General features: G+C 47.2%; 1 protein-coding gene across 1 annotated transcript in view; it reads right to left on the reverse strand.

The window, feature by feature from the left end:
- CEP170B (centrosomal protein 170B) overlaps positions 1 to 11,086 on the reverse strand; it is a 110,709-nt gene extending 99,623 nt beyond the window's left edge. The window contains exons 1-2 of the mRNA XM_063118161.1: positions 10,915 to 11,086; positions 2,650 to 2,786 (exon numbers count right to left, since the gene is read on the reverse strand). Of these exons, the coding sequence (XP_062974231.1) occupies positions 2,650 to 2,754 (105 nt within the window). The 5' untranslated portion in view covers positions 2,755 to 2,786; positions 10,915 to 11,086. The remainder of the gene's footprint in view (positions 1 to 2,649; positions 2,787 to 10,914) is intronic.
- Between the last annotated feature and the right edge of the window lie 12,243 nt (positions 11,087 to 23,329).

The raw sequence follows: 23,329 nt of genomic DNA on the forward strand, positions 1-23,329 counted from the left end.
AGACACCTTCCTGCCCTCACTCTGATTTGGCTTCATAATGATGCCATGTAGCCAATGAGATTTGGTAGCAGGATGACATTTGGAGACATGATGGCAGCAATAGTCCTTGCCTTCACTCGGGCCTTAGCTAGACCTACATGATAGTCCGCGACGGAGGAGGGAAGATCTCGCATTGTGATTAACGCGAGATCCCTCCTCCGTTTACACGCGAGGCGTGACGACCTCAGGAAGAGAGGCGTCGCGCCCGCCATTTTTTATTTTTAAAGGAAGAGGAGCGCACGAACGGCCGTGCGCTAAAGGTAGGTGCTCTTTTTTTTAAAAAAAAAAAATCCCCGCTCCCCCCACCCTACCCCCGATGGGCGCAGCTCCCGGCTCCGCACGAGTAATTGCGCGGGGTTGAGTCAAACCACGGCAACGGGCCACACATTCCATGGTCTCAGGTTCAGCCCGAGACTGTGGAAAAACCGGGCCCAAAGGGGAGTGCTCAGGATCCCCTGTGCGTCATGTGGATGCACAGGGACGATCCCGGGGTTCGCTCCGTGATAAATCCTGGTCTAGCTAAGGCCTCGGTCATCCTGTGGAAAGGAAGCATGGAAGAAAAATGGCGCCCAGCAGCACAAAGAGTGCACTCATCGCTGCCACCAGAGCCAAAGAAAAAGGCAGCAGCAGCAGCAAAAACGGTGAGCTGGGATGCAGTTGCATGAAGCCTCCACCCATGTCTTCTCACGCCTCCATTTTGAACCAGAAAAGGCTTTTCAAGGGACTTTCAACTCAATCTTAAGTCAGTTTATAACCCTGTAATGTACTGAGAAGGTGGTATAAGTGATGAAAGGTCCCAGCTGTAAGGACAGGAATCTCACCTAACCCAGCTTTCTCAAACTATAACTCCCATCACCCCAGCCAATGTGGCCTGGCTGTGAATAATAGGTGTTGTAGTCCACCACATCTGGACGACACCAAGTTGTTGAAGGCTGTTTTAACACATGAGTTACAGCAAAATTGCCTTATATAGAGAAAGCGTAGCAATGCAGCATTTAGTATTAGAGGCAATAATCACAGATTAGAGCCAGTTTAGAAGAAGTTCAAATCAATTTACTTTATTAGTGATTTTAAACACACCTTTCAGAGACTGGGGGCTTTGCTAGACCCGGCCGGATAAGCCGGCCTGGAGGCGGGGCAACAGCGCGCTGTTAGCGCGCGCCGCCCCGGCTTCCACACGCGGGACGCGCAGGGACATCGGGATCCCTGCAGCGTCCACCATTTTTTTTTAAGTTTAAAGGGGCCACGTGCGGCCCGAAGACTCCGGACCAGGTAAGTCCCTTTTTAAAAAAAAATGAAGCCCCCCCTCCCTGTCCCCAGCCCTGCCCTGGCAGCGCCGCTTGCCTGCTCGCTCGGGCGGTGGCACCAGGCGCTCTCTCTCTCACCCGCCCTCCCCCCTTGCCATCCCCGATGCAAGTTGTTGAAGGCTGTTTTAACACATGAGCTTAGTAAGGCGCCTCAGGCAAACTCCTAGTCCATTAGTTTCACTATTATTATCTCCTTTGACAATATAGGGTTACTAATACTTAATTACAAGTCCTTTGAGCGCTCCAATGTGTTTTTTATACAATTACGTTGATAAAATTTGAAGATCCGCTCTCATTCAGAAAGGAAACCAAATCAGATGGTGTGGCGTTACCCCACAATTTAGTATCTTGTATATGTCTAGATTAGTATGTCTGGTAAGTATGGAATGTTAGAACTGAGTGGGTGTGGTTTATGATGTAATAGGTGGGGGGAAAGGAGTATATAAGGAGAGTGTTGGGAGTTTGTGGGGTGGGTGAGTTTGAGGAGTGAGAGAGTTGTTTATTGAGGTGTTTGGATTCTAGGGATTTAGGATTGGTGTGAAGACAGTGAGGTGGTTGGTGTGTGGAGAGTTTAGATTAGGCAGGATTGAAAGTATTATATTTTGATTTAAAGCTTTTAAATAACAATAAACTTATTATTTTGTAATAAGTATGGTTTTATACTTTGAATGTTTTTAATTTTTGTGAACCGCCCAGAGAGCTTCTGCTATTGGGCAGTATAAAAATGTAATAAATAAAAATAAATAAATAAATAAAGCTACCAAATACCACGCGTCAGCTTGGCATTATTTACCTGCCTTACAGTTGTTAAACACCCACACCAGAGTATTCCCACAGTATATTTTGAGAGATCCTATATTAAACCTGCTTCCCTCATAGCCAGGGGAAAGGTTTTATTTAACCTTCCCTCAGGTTTTCAGGTGGTGGTGCTTGGCCTGACAAGGGTTTATGTGGCGGGCCTATAGAGTTTAACACATTGAGGGGTTTAATGGAATTGTTTTATATGTCATTGTAAAGCGTCTCAATGCCAGAAATGGTGAGGTAGCACTATAAAAATGCTTTAAATAAATAATAATAAATAACAATGAGCTTAGTAAGGTGCCTCAGGCAAACTCCTAGTCATTAGTTTCACTATTACTATCTCCTTTGATAATACAGGGTTAATAATACTTAATAATAAGTCCTTCAAGCACTCCAATGTTTATATTGATAATTATTATATTGATAATATTTGAAGATTCACTCTCATTCAGAAAGGAAACCAAACCAGGTGGATTTACAAAGACCCCCCCGGGGTATTTACCTGGAGCATTAGTTCACAGTCTTCTCGACCAACAAATATCATCTCCCGAGGGAGCCGGTGGCGAATGCCCGCACTGCTCACCAGGAACCACGACGTCACACTCATTTTGGCGTTTGGCACTTCAGCTTTTCACCATCCTGAACAAGAGAAAGAGAAAGCTCCTGAAAAGCTCCAGATAAGTTTGTGAACAAAACCAATCTAAGTTTGTGAACAAAACCGTTAGGCAGAGTGAGGTGGTCACCCCAGCTGACAGATGCTGAGAGGCAGCAGCAAAGTGCTGGAGGAGAGAGCTATGAGCCACGCAGCCTACCTCCTGGTGTGGTGGAAGAGGCTGTCTCATTTCCACTATTAAAGAAAGATTCAACTGCCAGCCCAGTTGGCTTTTGTACATGGAATGGGAGGAGGCACCATCTTGCCATTCACCTCAGGCAGCAAAATGTCTTGGGCTGGCCCTGAATATAAGCCATATCAAATGATATGAACATAAGAAAGTGCCTGATTCCAAGTCTGACTATTGGTCCATTTAACTTAGTATTGTCAACACCAGCTGGCTAGAGGATTAGGGGAGTTGTATCCCAACAAATCTGGAGGACACCACACTCTATACTGACTGGCAGTAGCTCTCCAGGTCTTCAGAAGACAGAGGTCTTTTCCATCTACCTGGAGATGCTATGGACTGAAACTGGGATCTTCTGAGGGCAAAGGATGTACTCCACCACTGAGCTAAGGGCCCTCACAACTGACAGCTGAAGAAGTAGATAAAAGGAAAGAGATGATCTAGCTGAACCAGACCAGGATGACAAGCAAAGGTTAATATGAGCCAAAGCTTACCAAAAACCAGGCCTGGAAAATGCTTTTGATGCAAAGTTTCAGCACAAAACACTAAAAAAAACTTCAGTGCAAAATTGGAGGGGGCCTAGCAAGAGAGGGGGAGGCAATGTGTCTCTTTGCAGATACAGAGACACATTGACTACTGACACATACACAGAGACAGTGGGGCAAGTGGTCTTAAGAAACCAATCACCAGATTCTATGCCAAAAACAAACAAACCACACACCTCTGGGATAGAACAGAGAGGAATCTCCTCCTTCCCTGGTTACTGTCTGCGCCTCACCTGGAAGGCCCACCTCATGCTTAAGAAATAAATTTTTCTTCAGATGTCTTAAAGGTTTTGGCTTGTTTAACCTGGTCTGCTCCCAGCAGCCACACCGAAATTTAACAAGTGCAGCTTTTCCCACTTCTTCATGCCTATCTGCAGGAGTGTAGACAATCCAGATGTTTTGAACTACAACTCCCATAATCCCCAACCATTGCCATGCTAGCTGGGACTGATGAGAGTCATAGTTCAAAACATCAAGATTACCAGGTTGACTTCCCCCCAATTGTTGGAGAGATCTTGGCTCAAAACTCCAAAACGGAGTTCATTAAATGACTTGCAGGGGCCATTTTCTGTTAGCCTAACCTACTGACAGGGTTCTTGTAAATAAAAAATGGCGTGGTGGAGAGAGACCATGAATACTGCCTTGATCAACTTGGGGCAAGAAGTTCAGGGCTGGAAAATGCACTAATTTATTTATTTCTTCATTTTAAGAACACATCAACCACACTACGCCTTCATCCCAAAATGGATTTCAGGGTAACATACATAAACAGGTTAAATGCAATGTTAAAACAACCAGTGCTGGATTTAGGAACAAGCCAAATAAGCCATGGCTTAGGGCCTCTTATTATGAAGGTCCTCCAAATACGCTGGATAGAACTAAGATGTATTATATTTGAAATCACTTTGGTTTAAATATGTTGGAAAGTCTGGTGTGACTTACAGCAAAATTGCCTTATATAGAGAAAGCGTAGCAATGCAGCATTTAGTATTAGAGGCAATAATCACAGATTAGAGCCAGTTTAGAAGAAGTTCAAATCAATTTACTTTATTAGTGATTTTAAACACACCTTTCAGAGACTGGGGGCTTTGCTAGACCCGGCCGGATAAGCCGGCCTGGAGGCGGGGCAACAGCACGCTGTTAGCGCGCGCCGCCCCGGCTTCCACACGCGGGACGCGCAGGGACATCGGGATCCCTGCAGCGTCCACCATTTTTTTTTAAGTTTAAAGGGGCCACGTGCGGCCCGAAGACTCCGGACCAGGTAAGTCCCTTTTTTAAAAAAAATGAAGCCCCCCCTCCCTGTCCCCAGCCCTGCCCTGGCAGCGCCGCTTGCCTGCTCGCTCGGGCGGTGGCACCAGGCGCTCTCTCTCTCACCCGCCCTCCCCCCTTGCCATCCCCGATGCCTGCTCTCCCCCCCTCCTGCCGGGTCCGGCCTTCCCCCTGCCCCTCTCTCCCCCCCCCCGGGCCGATGGGCACAGCGCTCGTATGAGCGCTGTGCCAAGTCCGTGGCTTTTTGCGGCTACTCGCTTAAGCGAGTAGCCGCAAAAAGCCACGGAAGTCTCTAGACGTTCTGCAGCCCCGGCCTCAGGCCGGAGCTGCGGAAAAGGCGCGCCATAAGCGACTTCGCTTATGGTGCGTTAAGAGGAGGCTTCAGTGCGGCCTGGGGCCGGATCCCCCTGTGCGTCATGTGGACGTACAGCAGGGAAACCGGCTCTCAAGGCGCGCTAAGGCCTCGTCTAGCAAGGCCCTAAGTATCTCACTATTACCCCCTAAGATTGGGTGGTACCCTTTCTATTATAATGTAATACACTTCTTCTCCCCCCCCCCTTTATTTTATACTATGGGACCTCTAAATCTTGATATGGCCTCAGCATGTCTTAATCCGGCCCTAAAAGCATAGAATTTTTAAGCACCAGTATAATGAAATGGAACGAAATCTAAACAATTCCCCCAGGAATAAATAAAAGACACTTCTATGTCTTGGTTATTGTGAAAAGGAAAGAAAAAGAAAAGGCGGCTAACCTGTAATATTTCACCTTCCTGGTTTTTATGAATCCCAATGCAGGGTGGGCAGGAAATTAACATATGAAGGAAATTAACATATGAAGGAAGCCACTACAAGAGCTGACTGAGACAAAGGCTTCCCATAAGGAAGATTTCACTTGCAAATCCTCTCCTTTCACACCTCAAATAATCTACACCCCCAACTTCACACTATGCGATATTTGATGACTGAAATAAGTACACCTACTGTACTTGCAGGCCACCCAGTTACAACTCTTTTAAAAGGTGCTGTACCTATTTGCTAACATTGGTTGGATCCACATGCAAGAACGTGCAACTGGACTAACAGAACCAGAATTCCCTGCCACCTCCATAAGAAAATACCACGCAGAAGGTCATGGGGCCCTGCTGAATGAAGTAGAAGATCCACAAAAGTTCACAGGAGGCACCTCCCATGAGCAGCCATCCACACATGAAAGGGGGATCTGCCAATTTTCAGGAATTCCCTTGGCATCGCTTCCACACCACAGACTAACCCAATCCAGTAGGGTCTCCTTACCATTTTTGTAGCGTTTTTAGGGGATTGGAGAAGCTGCTATGAAAAGGAGGGGATGGAGAAAACCACTTCCACTTCCAGCCCAACTGCACGTGCCAAAATTTATTTTATTTATATATTTATTTATTTCTGCATTTATATGCCACCTTTTTTCCTCCAAGGAACCCAATGAGGCATACATAAACCTCCTCCTCTCCGTTTTATCCTCCCAACAACAACCCTGTGAGGTGGGTTGGGCTGAGAGTCTGTGACTGGCCCAAAGTCACCCAGTGGGTTTCCATAGCCAAGTGGGGACTAGAACCCGGATCTCCTGGCTCCCAGACCAACACCTTAGCCACTACACCATGTGACAGCAAGGCACAGGCAGCATCCAGTTCGACTACTGCTAACGTAAACCACGTTGCACGAGCATAAGCAGTTTCTAGGCAACACCAACAGCATTTGCTGATGTTAACTGTTTTCCCCGAAAAAGCCATCACACCAGCAAAATGTATTGGTACTGCGCTACCGGTCATTTACGCTAGCACAACAGAATTTATGTTAGCAGTAGCTTCAAATTGGGTACATGTTCGACAGAACTGATCGGGGCCCTGCTGTGGCATATGGATCTTTTTTTCCCATCCAGTTCGGAAGCTTACCTTTAGCTATTTAAAATGGTGCCCCCACCTTTCCTTAAAGTAGTCCAAGGCAGCTCACAACATATAATAAAAACCAAAACAATACAGGGCAATTAACAGTTAAAAAGAAGTAAATAAAAGATGGTATAAATTCGCTGAGATAAAATATATTCCAAAAAAGTAGCAGCAAAAATAACTATCAGTTCAGCTGATGCAATACTAGCTTTCTGACTTGGCAAGCAGGTATTTTAAATTTCCTAACATGTGCTGAATTTTGAGTAATCCAGCATTCCCTTGTGTTAAAACAAAAACAAAAACCAGGGGAAGGTTAACTTGCAACTGATGATAACCTCGCAGGGGTTTAAAGAGGTATCTGAACCACAAATGTAAGTTAAGCAAATTTAAGTTTCAACACTACAAAAACAGAAAACCAATGATGTTTCCATGGAAATCATCTTTATTATCTATCCCACAATGGCAAAGGAGGCAATCACCAACCGAACAACACACAAACAAAGTCACTGTACCTGCTTAATGGGAGAAGCTAGAGGGTGCACTGCCCATGAACAGACACTGTTCTATCCAGACACATGGGTGAGCACTGAGCACAAGGAATTTACACTGGACTGTCTCAAGGAATAAGTCACAGTACAGAGGATGGGGCTTGCAACGCTGAACACACTTACACGGGAATAAGTCCCACTGGAATCTAAGAGCTTGACATCTAAGTAAACATGTTTAGGATCGCACTGTAAGACATTCAGCTGTAAGCCAGGAAGCCACTGGTTCAAACCTGCTGTGTGATCCTAAGGAGCAAAACTAGGTATTTCTCCTCCAAAGAGGATAGTACAATTCTCCAATGTCCTCACATCACAGCATCCAGCCTCATCAGCTACTGTGGGCACAGGGAAAGATGGAATTTTGTGATGCCAATTTCTACTGGATGTTACTGGGGGTGATAAACATGCGGCGGCCATCTTTGTTTAGCATAAGGTCTACTTTGCCTCCAGGTGGTCTGAGGCAAGGTACTATTCTCTCTGCCTCAGCACCCAGCACACCCTCAATCTGCAATATGGGGATGACAACACTGAGCTCCCTTATTAATTATTATTATTATTATTTATATAGCACCATCAATGTACAGGGCTGCTGTAAGGGATGACCAAGATAATAGTCAAGAACTATTAGAATACCCACAAGGTGCTATATAAAAGTTAAGCATTATTAAACTCAGGCCTCACTCTTTCCTCAACGTATCATAAGAAAAGCTGTGCTGGATCAAAGCAAGGTCCATCTACTCCAGCATTCTGTTCACACTGTGACCAATCAGCTGCCAACAGGAAGCCCACAAAGTAGGGCATGAATGCAACAGCAGCCTCCTGCTTCTGTTCCCCAGTGACTGGTATACATAGCCATATTGCCTCCGATACTGGATGTAGCATTTAAGCATCATGAGTCTTTCACTTGGTTCACACAATCCGATAAGCCAGAATATAGGTTAAGTGTGGGTTGTTATTATTATTATTATTATTATTATTATTATTATTATTATATTTATTTGTATCCCGCCTTTTGCCCAGTGCTGGGCCTCAAGGCGGCCTTACAAAGTTTAAAATATATATGGGGGGGGGGAGGGAAACAAAACCATAAACAATTAAAAAATACACAACAAAATTATAAGACATTAACATAGATGGAGGGCTGGATTATTCTCCAAAGGCCTGCTTGAACAAAAAAGTTTTAGCCTGCTTCCGAAAGCCCATCAAGGAGGGAGCCAGCCTAGCTTCCCCGGGAAGAGAGTTCCAGAGCACCGGAGCAGCCACCGAGAAGGCCCTCTCCCATGTTCCCACCAAGCGTGCCTGTGAAGAAGGTGGGACTGAAAGAAGGGCTTCTCCAGAAGATCTCAAAGCACAGGCAGGCTCATAAAGGAGAACACGTTCTTTCAAATAACCTGGACCCGAACCGTATGACAACTGTGTGTTGTCATTGAACTGTGGATTGTTGCTGAATCTTGGGTTGTTGTGTTGTGTGAACTCAACCACACTAAAAACCATGGTTTGTTAGCCACAAACAACCCATGGTTTGGTTCTTGGGTTGTGAACGGTAGGCTGTTTGTGGTTAACATACCATGGTTTATTAGTGTGACTGGATTCACACAACACAACAACCTGCGGTTCAATAACCACCCACAGTTTCATGACAAACCACACTCTATCCATACTCTGGTTTGTCTGTAGCGTGCATCCAGCCTTTGACACTACCTTTCCCTTCTTCTCTTCCTTCTCCTCCTCTTCCAATGCACGCAACGAGCTGCAGGGACATGTTGGCATCTGTTGCCAGGAGGAAGGGAATAAATATGCCAAGCAAACTCTTATTGGCCCAGAACATAGACACAAGTCAGAGCAATAATTGCAGCTTGAAGCTTTTTTTCTTGCTCCGTTTTGGTGGCTGTATCTTTAATCAGCTCTTTCTAACCCTCGGCAGCCGATTCGGCTGCAACTAATGCTTATTATGGACATTTCCCCAGAAGGAAGGGAAGGTTTAAAGGAACCACACACAACGGCAGGCACCACGGCTCAAGGCCACCATAATCCCATCTGGATTTTTTTGTTTATTTTCTGCAGGCTTTAAAAAAGACAGGGGGGGGTGAGCTGGGAAAAGGTGGGACGTGCTAAGTGAAGCACATGACGAGGAAAGCATCACAATAGAGGGGCAGGCAAGAGCTAGGACAAAAAGAAGGGGAAATCTATGCCCAAGGATGGTGGCCCGCAGACGCCAGTTTAACTGGCTGGGCCGAGCAATCCCTTCCAGATCTGTCATTACAAGCCGGCTGCCAGCAGTTCTCCACCACACCCAGGGAAAAGAGGGGGGAGGAATGCGAAGCCACGCCACCAGCCAAAACCAAGGTGCAAAAACCAGCAAAACCAAGGTGCGACAAGAAAGCCGCCAGCCAGATAAATCAGTGTTTCTTTCACCAGGCGTTTGGTGGGTGGGCGGACTGAGGTGGGTGGAGGGGAGATGGAGGACCTTCAATCCCCCAGAGGGAAGGTAACTAGACTGGAAGAGAGACCTGCATCTCTTTGTTTAGAATGGAAGATTGGGGCAGCTGCAAGGGGTAGGAATCAAAAGGTCTCTCGTCCGATGTTTATAGTCTGACTTAGGTCCCATTCATTACAATGGGTCTACTCTGAAGATTGGACACAACCCAAAACTATAGTGGAGTTTGATTCCCTAAAAAGTGGGTGAGGGGGAAACCCCACAAAGATACCTGGTTGTTCTGAGTGGCAGCGGAAAGAGAGCAAGGGGCAGAACCTGGAAGGGGGAGGAGAAGGAGAACAGGAAATCTCCCATCCCATTCATCCATTGCCATCACCCTAGCTAAAAATCAGCTGCTGCTGCTGCTCTGTCGCTCTTTGCTTTTTGTTTTACTCACACCTCTCTCCTCAAGAAGGCATAAAGGGAATCTCCTACCTGCCACTTGCAAGTGCTCCTCCCCCACCCACCACTGCACCCCATCTTTTCACTGCCCCCCCCCCCGCCCGGCGCTGCCCCAGGATTGTCACAGAGGGCTCCGCGTCCCAGCTGAGGGAGGGCTTCGAATCCTTCTCTTCGCATCGCGTTGCCTTACCTGGCCTGGTTCAAATCGCCGCACCAGCCGCAGCCATCTCCCAACGCCACCTCCTTTCCTTCCCCCACCCCACCCCACTTCTAGATCCCCTTCGATCTCTTACGCACAACAGCATCCCTTCGCTTCGTGCCCCGCTCTCGCCCACCCCAAATCCGGCGCGCGCACACCCGGCGTTTTTTGGTGCGGGATCTGCCCAGTGCCTCCACCCCGCCCCCGTCCAGCCGAAAACCCCAAAATAGCCCCCAAGCGAGCCGACGAACCCCCCTTCCTTCCCCGCCCTCTCTCCACCCCAGCCCCGATCCTGCAGCAGCGAGGCCGGCGCACCCTCCTCTCCCGCAGTCCATTGCCCGGCTGATCAGTCCCCGCGGCAGGCCCTTCCCCGCCGGCGGTGCGGCATCGCCACGCAGCCAGGTGCGGCTCGGCTGGCGGAGGAGGCCGCAGGCCAAAAAGCCAGGAGGCGCCGTCAGCTGTTCGCTGTCTGCGGCGCGCGCTCGGGCTCTCCCTCCGGCCCCGCGTCTGGCAGGTTGGCTTTCCCCGGGGGGCCCGGCCGTTGGCCCGGTACCTGTCGGCAGCCTTACCCTGCCCGCAGCGGCGGCTCCAGCTCCCCGCCCTCCAGCGCTGCGCCAGGTGCCGGCCGCCGGGTCCAAGCTCCAGGGCGGCGGCGGCGGTAGCGCAGGGTCTCTTCTCGCCTCCCCGGCCGGGCGCTGCTCTTACGCCCGGGCGTACATCTCCCGTCTGGCCGAGCTCCTTCTCTTTCTGGCTCTCGCCGCCCGGGGAGGGCGGAACGCAGCGCCGCCGCCTGCCCTGACTTGCACAGCAGGTTCCAGACGTCAAGAGGCGGCTCTTGGCGGCGGCGGCGGCGGCTTTCCCCTCCCCTTCTCCCTCCCGGCGCTCCACAGCCCAGCCCGGCCCGGCCCTTCCCTCTCTCAGCCGGCTCCAGCAGCGGTGAAACCGCCAGGTTGGATCAGGTGACGACGCGGGTTAAACATTACGCGCGCCGAGGCGTAGTGCGCTCCTATGCGCGCGGCGAGCCCAGCACCGGCAGGGCTCTGGCGGCGGCAAAAGAGGAGGCGGCGGTGGCGGCTTCTCTCTATCTTCCTTTCTTTTTCTCCCTCCGTCCCTCCCTCCTTCCCTCGTCTGGCGAGGAGTTTGGTTGCGAGGGCAGAGCGGTGGCGGATTGCAACACCCCGGGGGCGGGATCAGCGAGGAGGAGCACGCGGCGGTGTTGCTTTAAAAGAAGAAGAAAAAGGAGGGGAGGCCTGTAGGAGACGGGAGGCGTGGAGGGCGGGGGGTAGAAGGGGTTGCCATGTGCCAAGCCGCCGGCTAGTGGATGCGATCATCCTGGTCGGTTGCCAGAACCCGGACGACGCCAATCCAGAGCGGTCCTGGGGAGGAAATTCCAGCAGGTCTGCTTTTGTGCCATGCGTTAGCTGCGGCATCTAAAACATATCCGTGTCACAGGATCATATAAAGCATAGCACCATCCAGCACAGCGTTCTGTTCACACAGTGGCCAACCAGCTGCTAATAGGAAACCCACAACCAGGATATCAGTGCAACAGCACCCTCCTGCCCATGTTCCCCAGCAAGTGTATGTAGGCAGACTGCCTCTGATATTGGAGGTAGCATAGAGCCATCAGGACTAGTGACTGAGACCCTTGATCCGTCTAGCCCAGTGTTGTCGGCACTGACTGGCAGCATCAATCCAGGGTTTCGGGCAGGGTTCTTTCCAGTTCCTTGTCTGGAAATGCCAGGGGGTTGACCTTTGGAACTTATGCATGCAAAGCAGGTGCTATACCCCTGAGCAGCAGACTCGTGATTCTGCTCAGGCAGAGTAAAAAAAAAAGTTTAAGTACAGATGCTCCTGAAGGGGAGTCTGAAAATTCAGGCTGCTGTATTGATCCATATGAACTCCTCAGGCCTTGTTGTCTGCATTTCTGCCAGGAGCAGGTCTTCGTAAAGTGAATGGATCTTCGTTGCCCATTCAAACCCAAGCTACCCCCAGAATACTTTGCATCACAACAGGGAGGGTATATTGTTGGTGGGAAATTCTGTGAGGTTGCAGCTAAGTTCAGAGAAAACGGAATTCTGAGGAGGGGAGGTAGCAGTTGTTGTAGTTATTATTATTAATTAAGAGAGTTCTAACTCTTTCTGTCTCTGCTGGTTTCCCACTTAAAGTTGCCCTCCAGGGCTGCTCTTTGCCCTGAAGTCACTGTTTGCAGTAAATAGCACCTTGGGAGCCAAATAGCACCTTGGGAATGACTTTTGCCTGCAAATCAGAAGAAGAAAGAACCTCCTTTTCTCTGTGCACTGCAATCCCAATCCAGGTTGGCCCCCTATATGTCCACCTTTCCTTGACAAAGAAAATGACCTACATTAGCAAGCTTCTATAGATAGATAGATAGATAGATAGATAGATAGATAGATAGAGTGCCTAGGGGAGACATGATAGAGGTGTACAAAATTATGCATGGTGTGGAGAATGTGGATAGGGAGACATTTTTCTCCCTCTCGCATAGTTAAACTATGAAATTCACAACCACAAGATGTGGTGACGGCCACCAATTTGGATGGCTTTAAAAGGGGGTTTGATAAATTCCTGGAGGAGAAGGCTATCAATGCCTACTAGTCCTGATGGCTATGTGCTCCCTCCAGTATCAGAGGCAGTAAGCCTGTGTGCACCAGTTGCTGGGGAACATGGGTGGGAGGGTGCTGTTGGAGCATGTCCTGCTTGTGGGTTCCTGGTCGACAGCTGTTTGGCCAAAGTGTGAACAGAGTGCTGGACTAGATGGACCCTCGGTCTGATCCAGCATGACACTTCTTATGTTCTTCTAGATATATAGATAGATTTTTAAAATTGTATTTGTTTTGTATTGTTGGGTATCGTTTTTATCTTGTACGCCACCTTGAGAGGATTCCAGCCTTAAAGGCGGCCTAAAAATATTTTTCAATAAAGAAATAATTTTCAATAAAGAAATAAATAGCAAGCACACTTGACATAACATGTAGACTGACCCTGCGAGACCTAGAAGCCACAATTATTATCATTATGCCATAGGGCAGACACTGTGGCTTTCCAAATTGATGGGCATGTTTGGGCAGGCGGGCAGTGGGGGGGGGGGCGCAGGATCAAATGCATGTATTATTTATAAACTTTTGCAGAACAAATATCTATCTACATGTCTTCACAGGTAATAGGATGCCCAGCATTCCTGAACCACAATGATGGAGTTGTTTATGAATGGCACCAATTTTTATGCACACTTCACAGGCATTGTGGGGTTGCCAGATTTTGAAAATAAAGTACACAAGCAAAAATCTGTTCCACATGACATCTGGATATCTGAGAAGCCGCCTTCTCCCCTATCAATCTCCCTGGTCACTGAGGTCATCCAGATATTTCCGCATGGACCTTTGACCTGATTGGAGTTCACCCAGAGAAGAGCCTTTACTGTGATGACCCCCTTTCTATGGAATTCCCTGCCTCTGGAGATCATAGAATCATAGAAAAGCAGAGTTGGAAGGGGCCTACAGGGCCATCGAGTCCAACCCCCTGCTCAGTGCAGGAATCCACCCTAACGCATCCCCGACAGATGCTTGTCCAGCTGCCTCTTAAAGGCCTCTAGTGTGGGAGAGCCCACAACCTCCCTAGGTAACTGATTCCATTGTCGCGCTGCTCTAACAGTCAGGAAGTTTTTCCTGATGTCCAGCTGGAATCTGGCTTCCTTTAACTTGAGCCCGTTATTCCGTGTCCTGCACTCTGGGAGGATCGAGAAGAGATCCTGGTCCTCCTCTGTGTGACAACCTTTTAAGTATTTGAAGATGTCTCCCCTCAATCTTCTCTTCTCCAGGCTAAACAGGCCCAGTTCTTTCAGTCTCTCTTCATAGGGCTTTGTTTCCAGACCCCTGATCATCTTGGTTGCCCTCCTCTGAACACGCTCCAGCTTGTCTGCGTCCTTCTTGAATTGTGGAGCCCAGAACTGGATGCAGTACTCTAGATGAGGCCTAACCAGGGCCGAATAGAGAGGAACCAGTACAGTACAGATCAGTCAGGCATCAACACTCTGTGTTTCCTGAAAACAGCTCTATTCTGGGAAGTCCTCCTTGCCTCCCTTATCGTTACTCTGTTTTTAAAAATAATAACTTTAAGATGGTGTTTTATTTCTTTCTGTTTAGATTTGGAGCAGTATGTAAATGCTGTAAATAAACATGTAAGTAAATAAACTGGGAACCATGGTTATAATCAGTGGAGAAAATGATCCATGGTGGAAGCTGATGGCTCCAGTGCCAGTGAGGTGGGAAATCTACTCCGGGTTTCAGTACAGAACTCTAAAGCAGCTAGCCAAGGTGCTAAGACTTCTGACTGGTTCTCACTGAAACCCAGACTGGATTCACTACCCCACTGTCGTCGGAGCCGCCAGCCTCCATTGAGTTGGGCAAAAGGAGGGAGGGCCTCCTGGGGACCTCAGGCAGGCTGGATTGGACCCCCAAAAGCTGAGGTTCTACATCCCAGCTTTAAATAATGAACTCTTATGAATCACTTCATTGCCCTTGATTGACATTGTCATATAGCACAATTTGTTGGAGGAGATCAGAGAGGTGCTAAAGGCTCACTGAAATAATCTGTTCTAAAAGAAAGGAGACGACTGCTATATTCATTCCCTGTTATGGGACAAGCAACATCCCCGGCATCCATTAACAGCAGCACCACGTCAATAGAACTGTGGTTTCCGTGCTTGGAGTAACGCACTTAAAAAGAGATCGAGATCCTAAGAGCATCATTTATTCATTCATTGATACAAAAAAATCTATATCCCGTTTTCCCCCTCCAAAAAGGACTCGCTGAAAGCAGCTAAGTATAAAAAAAGACACAAAGATCAAACAATAATCCATCATTAAAGCAAGATTTCCAGCCTGAAAGCAGCATTGAGAGCTAAAAAGCTCAAAGCAGCCAGAACCAACAATTATTTAGGGTGACCATATGAAAAGGAGGACAACGCTCCTGTATCTTTAACCGTTGTGTAGAAAACGGAATTTCAGCAGGTGACATTTGTAAGCATGTAGTACCTGGTGAAATCCCCTCTTCATCACAACAGTTAAAGCTGCAGGAGCCCTGCCCTGTATGACAATATTGGGCTAGATGGACTCATTATAAGGGAACTTATATGTTCTTATATGTTCCTATATGGCAGCAAGTGAGAACTGTGGGCTACTAATCCCCTAAGCTAACTTGCTGCCTTCAGGTGTGGTGGAGGATGCTGTCCTATAAGCAGTATCAAAAAGAAACCTGGTACACAAAATCACCACAGGTGGCTATTTTGAATATTCAACCTCCAGTGGGGTTTCCCATGGTTTATTGTGTCTTGGGGTAACAGATGTTGTTGGAGGGTTATTTAACCCTCAAACTACTCCTGCCACCCAGGTTCAAACAGCACGACAAACTATGGCAATCCACCATCAGGGTTTGAATATTCAAAATGGCCGCCAGCATGCACCATAAGCCACAGCGATCATAAAAACTGGCCCAGAGTCAACTGCTGGTCCGATCAGGTTTTGTACATGGAATGGGAGGAGACTCTGTCTTGTCCTCTGTCTCAGGCAGCAAAATGTCTCGGACCAGTTCTTCTGTTAGGCCTAGGTGGGGTAGACAGGGTTAAACCTCTCCTCCCTGCAAGCCATAGTCTTGATGAAATGCACAAACACCAAAGCCTGTAAACTGATGTGTTTCGGAGCAACCCATTTGGTGTCATGTCTACCTTGCCTCCCAATCTCATCTATCCCCAATAGTGGGCAAGAGGCTCAAAACAAAATGTCACACGTAGTTTAAGGTAGCTTCCCATTTCCTGTTGCCTGGGCACTTGCTTATGAGCACTCACATCTTACCTGTTCCTCCCTGCCTATCTAGAAGACTACATCAGGTGTGCAAAACCTCAGGCATCGGAAACAAATCTAGCCCACCTGGATCCCATATAGGCCCTCCAGTGTGGGGCCTGGGAAAGATGGCATGACCATCCAAGGAACCTGGAGTCCCAGACTCCAACCCAGGTAGGCTGTATTTGGCCCACAGGCCTGAGGTTCAACGCCCCTGGACCTGTTACACAAATCTGTGTCCTCTTGTTTAGCAATATTATTTGCTCTTTTGGGGCGATGCATGTGAGTAAATCCAACAGTGAGCACCTTATACCTGAGGCAGAAGAAGCCACCTCACTCTACCTAATGACAGGGCTGGGAAAGCTTTCCATCACTTACTTCCTGCTACTCCCAGGCATCTCATTGGCCTTCATGCTTCCTCCAGATCTACCTGACCAGTTGGCTCCAGGCATTACTGAACCATCTGTCTCTCTCTCTTTTTAGGGTGTGATCTTCCAGCAGCAGCCCATTTCCCTGTGAGCCACAAAACTGTTGTAGTCACTTGGTGCTATGTTAGTACAACAGGAACTATACTGTTTCTTCTGGCTGTGCATTATAATTTCTATTTTTCAAATGTTGGAGCTGCTCAGCTTGCCACTCAACTCTATGTAGACCCAGCTGACCTTAGAAATGGGCAGTTTCAAATTGGAATCAGCTGATATCCTACAAACTGTAAAAGAATCCAAGGCAGTGGTTTTTTTTATCTATTTTTTTTATTTCTTTAAGTTACTAAAAAAAAACATTCCAGGATGGCTTTACAATAGGGATGTGCTCTGCTCCGCTTAGAATCGGAGAATCAGAAGCGAATTGGCCTGATCCGCCTTGCCCAGAGGCGGAGTAGAAGCAAACCGGGGTCCTGGAGAAGCATGGCAAAGAGAAGCGGCCATAGGAGAAGCGCTTCTCTTTTCACAGAGCGATCCGCCCACCATTTTGGATAATTTTGCCCATAGGATTGCATTGCAGAAAAGATTAGGGGATAACTGTGTTGTTTTTAAAGCTATCTTTCTGAAATTTCGTGTGCTTAAAGAGTCGTGGCTGGGGGTCATTTTGAGCCTACTCTCAGGACTCTGTGTGGTGCGGTTCGCTTGCTATTTTTATAAAAATAATAGGTAAAAAAAGCGGGAGAGGTACCTTTTTGAAGTGCTGAGAGGCAGATTCAACTCCCAATCCTGATGAGAAGTGATGACCTCATGAAGCATCTTCCAATCCCAGCGTTGGAGGGGGGACTAAGGCAGAGCCACCCTGAGAGCTTTCTGCTTTGTGTCTCTTTGTGGGTTGGCGTTCGTGGAGAGAGGAGTTAGTTATAGGTGCTCCTGCTGTGTTTGGAGTTGGAGGAGATTAGATTAGGATTTAGCTTGGGTTGTGAGTGTGTTTGTTTGCTTGTTTCTGACTGTTTGCTTAGTTTGCTCTGTGTTTTTCCCTTACTTTGATTTTATATAAACTTTATTTTTAATTTTTGGAGTGTTTGTTTGTTTGGTTGGTTCCCCCCCCCTTCCCCCTCTTAAAGCCTGACTGTGTTTCATCTTCCTTCTTCTATACATAAAAAAAAATACAAAAAGATACAAAAAATTTTTCTCTATTTCTTCTCTCTCTCTGTGTGTGTGTGTGTGTTACTTGGACTGTGTGTTATTGTGTGAGTGTGCTGTGTGCACTGCTTGTGAAGTGCAAAAAAAGTCAATACAGTTTGAGCATTTCAAATCCAGTTTGGGCAAAGCATACACACTTGTCCCATTTGCCCAAATATATAGTAGTAGTAGTAGTAGTAGTAGTAGTAGTAGTAGTAGTAGTAGTATATTATTATCATCATGAGAAGAGGGAGCAGGCGCACGTCTGTGGCTAGGCGTGCTGAAAGCAGTGGTGGTCAAGGGAAGGCTCAGGCTGGCACCAGTAAGCAGGCCGCCTCTCCTGCTTTGAAAATCAAATGGGCAAGTCCGTGGAGGGGCATCTGCCGGGACTGACTCCCCCATACTAGATCTATGGCGTATCTCTGCCTGGCTCTCTGCCCGCCTGTCCTCCTCCTCCATGACCGCCTCGCAGGGATGGTTTGCAATGCATGACTTACTGCTGGCTTTGAAACAAACCATCCTTGCCTCACTTCCTTATGCCCCCAGAAGTGCCTGCTGCCTGCCTGCCTGCCTGCCTTCCACCCCACCCCCCAGGGTGCTGCTATGGTGGGGCATCTGCCGGGACTGATTCTCCCATACTAGATCTATGGCATATCTCTGCCTGGCTCTCTGCCCACCTGTCCTCCTCCCCTGCCCGCCTCGCAGGGATGGTTTGTGTGTGTCTTGCTTTGTCTCAGGGGACAAGTCCTTCCTGCGCTCACTTAGACTTTTTGAAGTTCCAAATCAATTTTTCAAGTGTGGAAGAAGATTCATATTTAGGGTTATCTACTCCCCAATTCATGGCATGTTGGGATTTCCTTTGAAATGGCCCCATTGAGCTGTCTGCAGCTTTAAATCCCTGAGATACTGGGGTGTCCGGTTTTCAAAAATTCCCCCAAAATCAGGGGAGGCTTGGATTGGCTTGAGTCTTGGCATGCATATGTATACATGCATGAGGTGTCATGGTGCCGAACTTGAGGTTTCTAACGTGAAAATTGATGGAGATATAGAAAGGGGTGTGAATTGGGGTTAGGGGTGCTGCGTTAGAGGTTAAAGCCCCCCCAAATCAGGGGATGATGGAATTTGCTTGAAACTTGCCATGAATGCGGATGTGCCTGCTTCCAAGTTTTTATCTGTCAAAATGTCGGAGAACAGTCTATGTCTGAAAATGCGGTGTCCGATTTTTAAAAATTCCCCCAAAATCAGGGGAGGCTTGGATTGGCTTGAGTCTTGGCATGCATGTGTATACGTGCATGAGGTGTCATGGTGCCGAATTTGAGGTTTCTAACCTTAACAGAAAAAAGTTGTAGGCTTTTTTGGATTTCAATGCAAGCCTATGGGGGGGGGGGGAAGCGGAGCTCCGATCTGGATCCGGAGCTTCGCAGCGAACCGGAGCGGACTATAGGCGGATCAGAGCGGAGCGGAGCGGACCCGATCCGGAAGTTGCAGATCAGGAAGAGAAGCGGATCGGGGGGGGGGGGTCTGTGCACACCCCTGCTTTACAATAACAAACTGAAATACGATAATATAACAGAAAGGTAAAGAATAAAGCAACTGCAGCAATAAAATCTAAAACAGAAGATGGCAGGGCTATATAGGAAAAAAATAGCTGAAGATAAAACTCAACAGTTTAAATGTCTGAGAGAATAGAAACGCCTTTGCCTGGTGCTGATATTACATCAGAGCATATAACAGAGTCTCCCTGGGGAGAATGTTCCACAACTAGGGTGCCAGCACCGAGAAGACCCTTTCACTGGTATGCATGATGGCAGAGGTGGTGGAGGACAGCCAGTGAGGTACAGTGGTTAGAGCGTTGGACTGGGCCTTGAGAGATCCGGTTTCCAGTCCCTATTTGCCATGAAGCTCACTGGGTGTCTTTTGGCCAGTCACTGACCTACCTCAAGGGTTGTTGTGAGGATAAAATAGAGAAGGAGGAGGACCATGTATGCCACCTTGGGGTCCCTGGAAGAAGAGAAAAAGAAGCAGACCCAATGAATATTACCTAGAGAATTTACTGTCGAATCAGGACCCCCAAGTTACTCTAAAAGTGGCCTGTTTTAGTACAGCTGCCATAAGCCAACAGAAATTGATACTGAGTGGTGTTATTGAACAATAATATTTTAGATTTAGTTTGGGACTGTTGTGTTTAATGCATCCTATTGGTATGTTTTTATTGTTTTGTTATACTGGTCTGTGACTGAAATAAACCATTTGTTCATTCATTCATTCATTCATTCATAAGTGCAGCAGCAACAATAAAGTGATTTTAGCAAACAAGTAGGTTTAGATTTTCTCTTTTTCTGCCACCCCCCTTTTCCTCTCTCTTCCTCTTTCTAATGCCCTTCTTTTTCTCTCTCTATCTCTACCCTGTTTCTTCTCCCTCCCTGCCCAGCAGACTGGTAGGAAAGGAAGAAATTATTATTATTATTATTATTATTATTATTATTATTATTATTATTATTATTATTATTTGTTACCCGCCTCTCCCTCTGGATCGAGGCAGGGTACAACACAAATAAAAACACCATAAAATACATAAAACTAATTCAAATGTTTAAAACCAGTGCATCATCAAAAGCAGCACACCATTAAAAAAGGCATCTTTTTTTAAAAAAAAATTAAAATATTTTTTATTAAACTTATACGTCAGTACCATAACAAAACAAAATAAACAAACAATTTTTTTTTTACAAATTAAAATCATAATACATAGAATTGAATAACCTTATTTTTAAAAAAAGGCATCTTAAAATTCAACTGGGTAGGCCTGCCGGAAGAGATCTGTCTTTATGGCATTCTTAAATTCCGGAAGACTGTTAAGTTGACGAATCTCTCCCAGCAGGTCATTCCACAAACTGGGAGCAGCAGAAGAAAAGGTCCTCTGGGTAATAGTTGTCAGCCTTGTTTTTGTTGGCTGGAGTAAATTCTTCCCAGAGGACCTGAGTGTGCGGGGCGGATTGTACGGGAGAAGGCGATCCCACAGGTAGCCTGGACCCAAACCATGTAGGGCTTTAAAGGTGATAACCCACACTTTATACTTCGCCCAGAAACTAATTGGCAGTGAGAGATTTTAAGACTGGTGTAATGTGGTCCCCCCCTAGGTGTACCGGTGACCAGCCTGGCTGCCATATTTTGAACTAGTTGAAGTTTCCGGACTAGGCACAAGGGTAGCCCTACGTAGAGCGCATTGCAGAAGTTGAGCCTCAAAGTTACCAGCGCGTGTACAACGGTCTTTCGGTCTTCCGACTCTAAATCACGCTTGCCAGAGGTCTGAACTGTTTGCTTGCAGAAGGTTCGGAAATTAGGGTGAGGGCTGCATGAAATTAGGCTGCGAGATGCATGCAGCCGTAGGGCGACCAACTGCCCTACCCTTGGAAGGTCTCCTGGTCCAAGCTGAAAACTGCACACAGGTGAGATTTTTAGCCAGAGGCTATTGCCATCCTCCTGATGAAACAATTTCCTGCTTTGTGACAAGGAACATTATCAGTATTCCAAACAGGTAAACCTTTCACATGGTTTGAATATACAAAACATTAATAAAAGGGTTGCCAATTGCCCAAGGAAAAAACTACAGCCTCTCTTGCGCCTTTAACTGCAAACTGCTCTGCATAAATCAGCTAGTGTCACTTGTCATCACATGTATCTTGACTTCCTAATCTCAGTGCGCATCAAGCTGCAGTTTAGAAACACAGAATCGGGCCAGAAAAAACATGTTAAGTGTAAGTGTGAAAAGCATATTACTAACCATGTCAATTGGAATGGCCTTCCCACCCACACCCGTCCAGACTTCTGTACGCCTAGCAGGGAGAAAGGTAACGTGAAGGTTTTTCCCACATGATGAATTTGCAGCTGCCATACAGAGTAGCACAGTGGCCCCGCCCAAACCTTTTAAAAGGGGTATTTAAAGGTTTTTAACATTACAAATAACAGTGGGGCCCTCGGTGAACTCTGAGCATTTTATTACACGCTTGTTACTGGGCACTCACAGATTTTTGTGGGTCCCTCTCACAATGTCGTCAGGCTCTCACCCCTTCTAGCCTCCTTCGCACCAGAAAAAAACACTCCAGTAAGTCTGACTTAAAATTAAAATGGAAGTTGCCGCTACCTCCTGCCGTGTGTAGAAGAAGCAGCGGGATCAAAATGGCCCCCTGTATGGGCCACATGCACGTTGTTTACTTCCTCTTTCAAAAGAGGAAGTAATGAGGGATGAACGCGTTAGCGGAGAAGCAATAGTAAGGAAATTAGATTTTCCCCTGTCTGATGACACTTTGAATAAGTTTCCCCAACCAGGCACCCTCCAGATGTATCAGACTACAACACCTCTTATCCCCATCCCACACACTGTGCAGATTGGCCCTGTGCTGGCTGGGGATTCTGGATATTGCATTCCCGTACATCCAGAGGGTGCCAACGAGACCACGCCAGTCCTTTTCCAGCTTCGTTGGCTGCCAGTCAGGTCCGGGCCCAATTCAAAGTGCTGGTATTAACATTTAAAGCCCTAAATGGCTTGGGGCCAGGCTATCTGAAGGAACGCCTCCTCCCATATGTACCTGCCCAGACCCTAAGGTCATCCTCAGGGGTCCTTCTCCGTGAGCCCCTGCCAAAGGAAGTGAGGCAGGTGGCTACTAGGAGGAGGGCCTTCTCTGCTGTGGCACCCCGACTGTGGAATGAGCTCCCTAAGGAGGTTCACTTGGCACCTACATTATATGTTTTTAGACGCCAGGTGAAGACCTTTTTATTCTCCCAGCATTTTAATAGTCTATAAATAAATTAGAACTCGGGGTTTTAAATTTGTAATTTTGCATTGCTGCTGTTTTTATCTGGTTGAGCTTTTATATTGTATTTTATATTGTGGTTTTATACTGTTGTTTTATACTTTGAATGGTTTTAATTTTTGTGAACCACCCAGAGAGCTCCGGCTATTGGGCGGTATAGAAGTGTAATAAATAAATAAATAAATAAATAAATTCATCCAAAGGTCATTCCAGCCTAGGACAAGGCAGTCGGTGCAAAGCGGGTGAGGCTACCGAGTAATATGCATTATTTAGGGTCCACCATGCGCAGCTCTTAAACCTCCTCCAATTCTCTTCTGGGTTGGTTTTCTTTCTTGGAATCCCCCCACCCACCTCCCACTCCCATTTCTTGAGGATGATGGGAGGTGTTTTCAACATAAATTGAAGGAACAGAAGGCACAAGGGAGTCTGAAATATTGGAGGGGGGAATGCAATGTTTGCTGCATGGGTAGAATGGTTTGTATACATCATCTGGACAGCCACAGGGTGTTGGGGTCTTTTAATGAGAGATAGGCAGGTACTTGGCAGTCACCTGATCTTCTTAAAAGCACATTCCCTGTGGAAGAGCCCAGGCCTCTCGGTCAGTCAGTGGCAGCTGGTGGTTCCTGCTTCAGTGATGCTATGAATCTGATTTGGATTCCAGTCAGAACTCTAAAGGAGCTATCCTTTAGTGCTGAACCCTATCCC

Source organism: Elgaria multicarinata, chromosome 2 (genome assembly GCF_023053635.1).
Source record: "Elgaria multicarinata webbii isolate HBS135686 ecotype San Diego chromosome 2, rElgMul1.1.pri, whole genome shotgun sequence".
NCBI classification, from domain to species: Eukaryota; Metazoa; Chordata; class Lepidosauria; order Squamata; family Anguidae; genus Elgaria; species Elgaria multicarinata.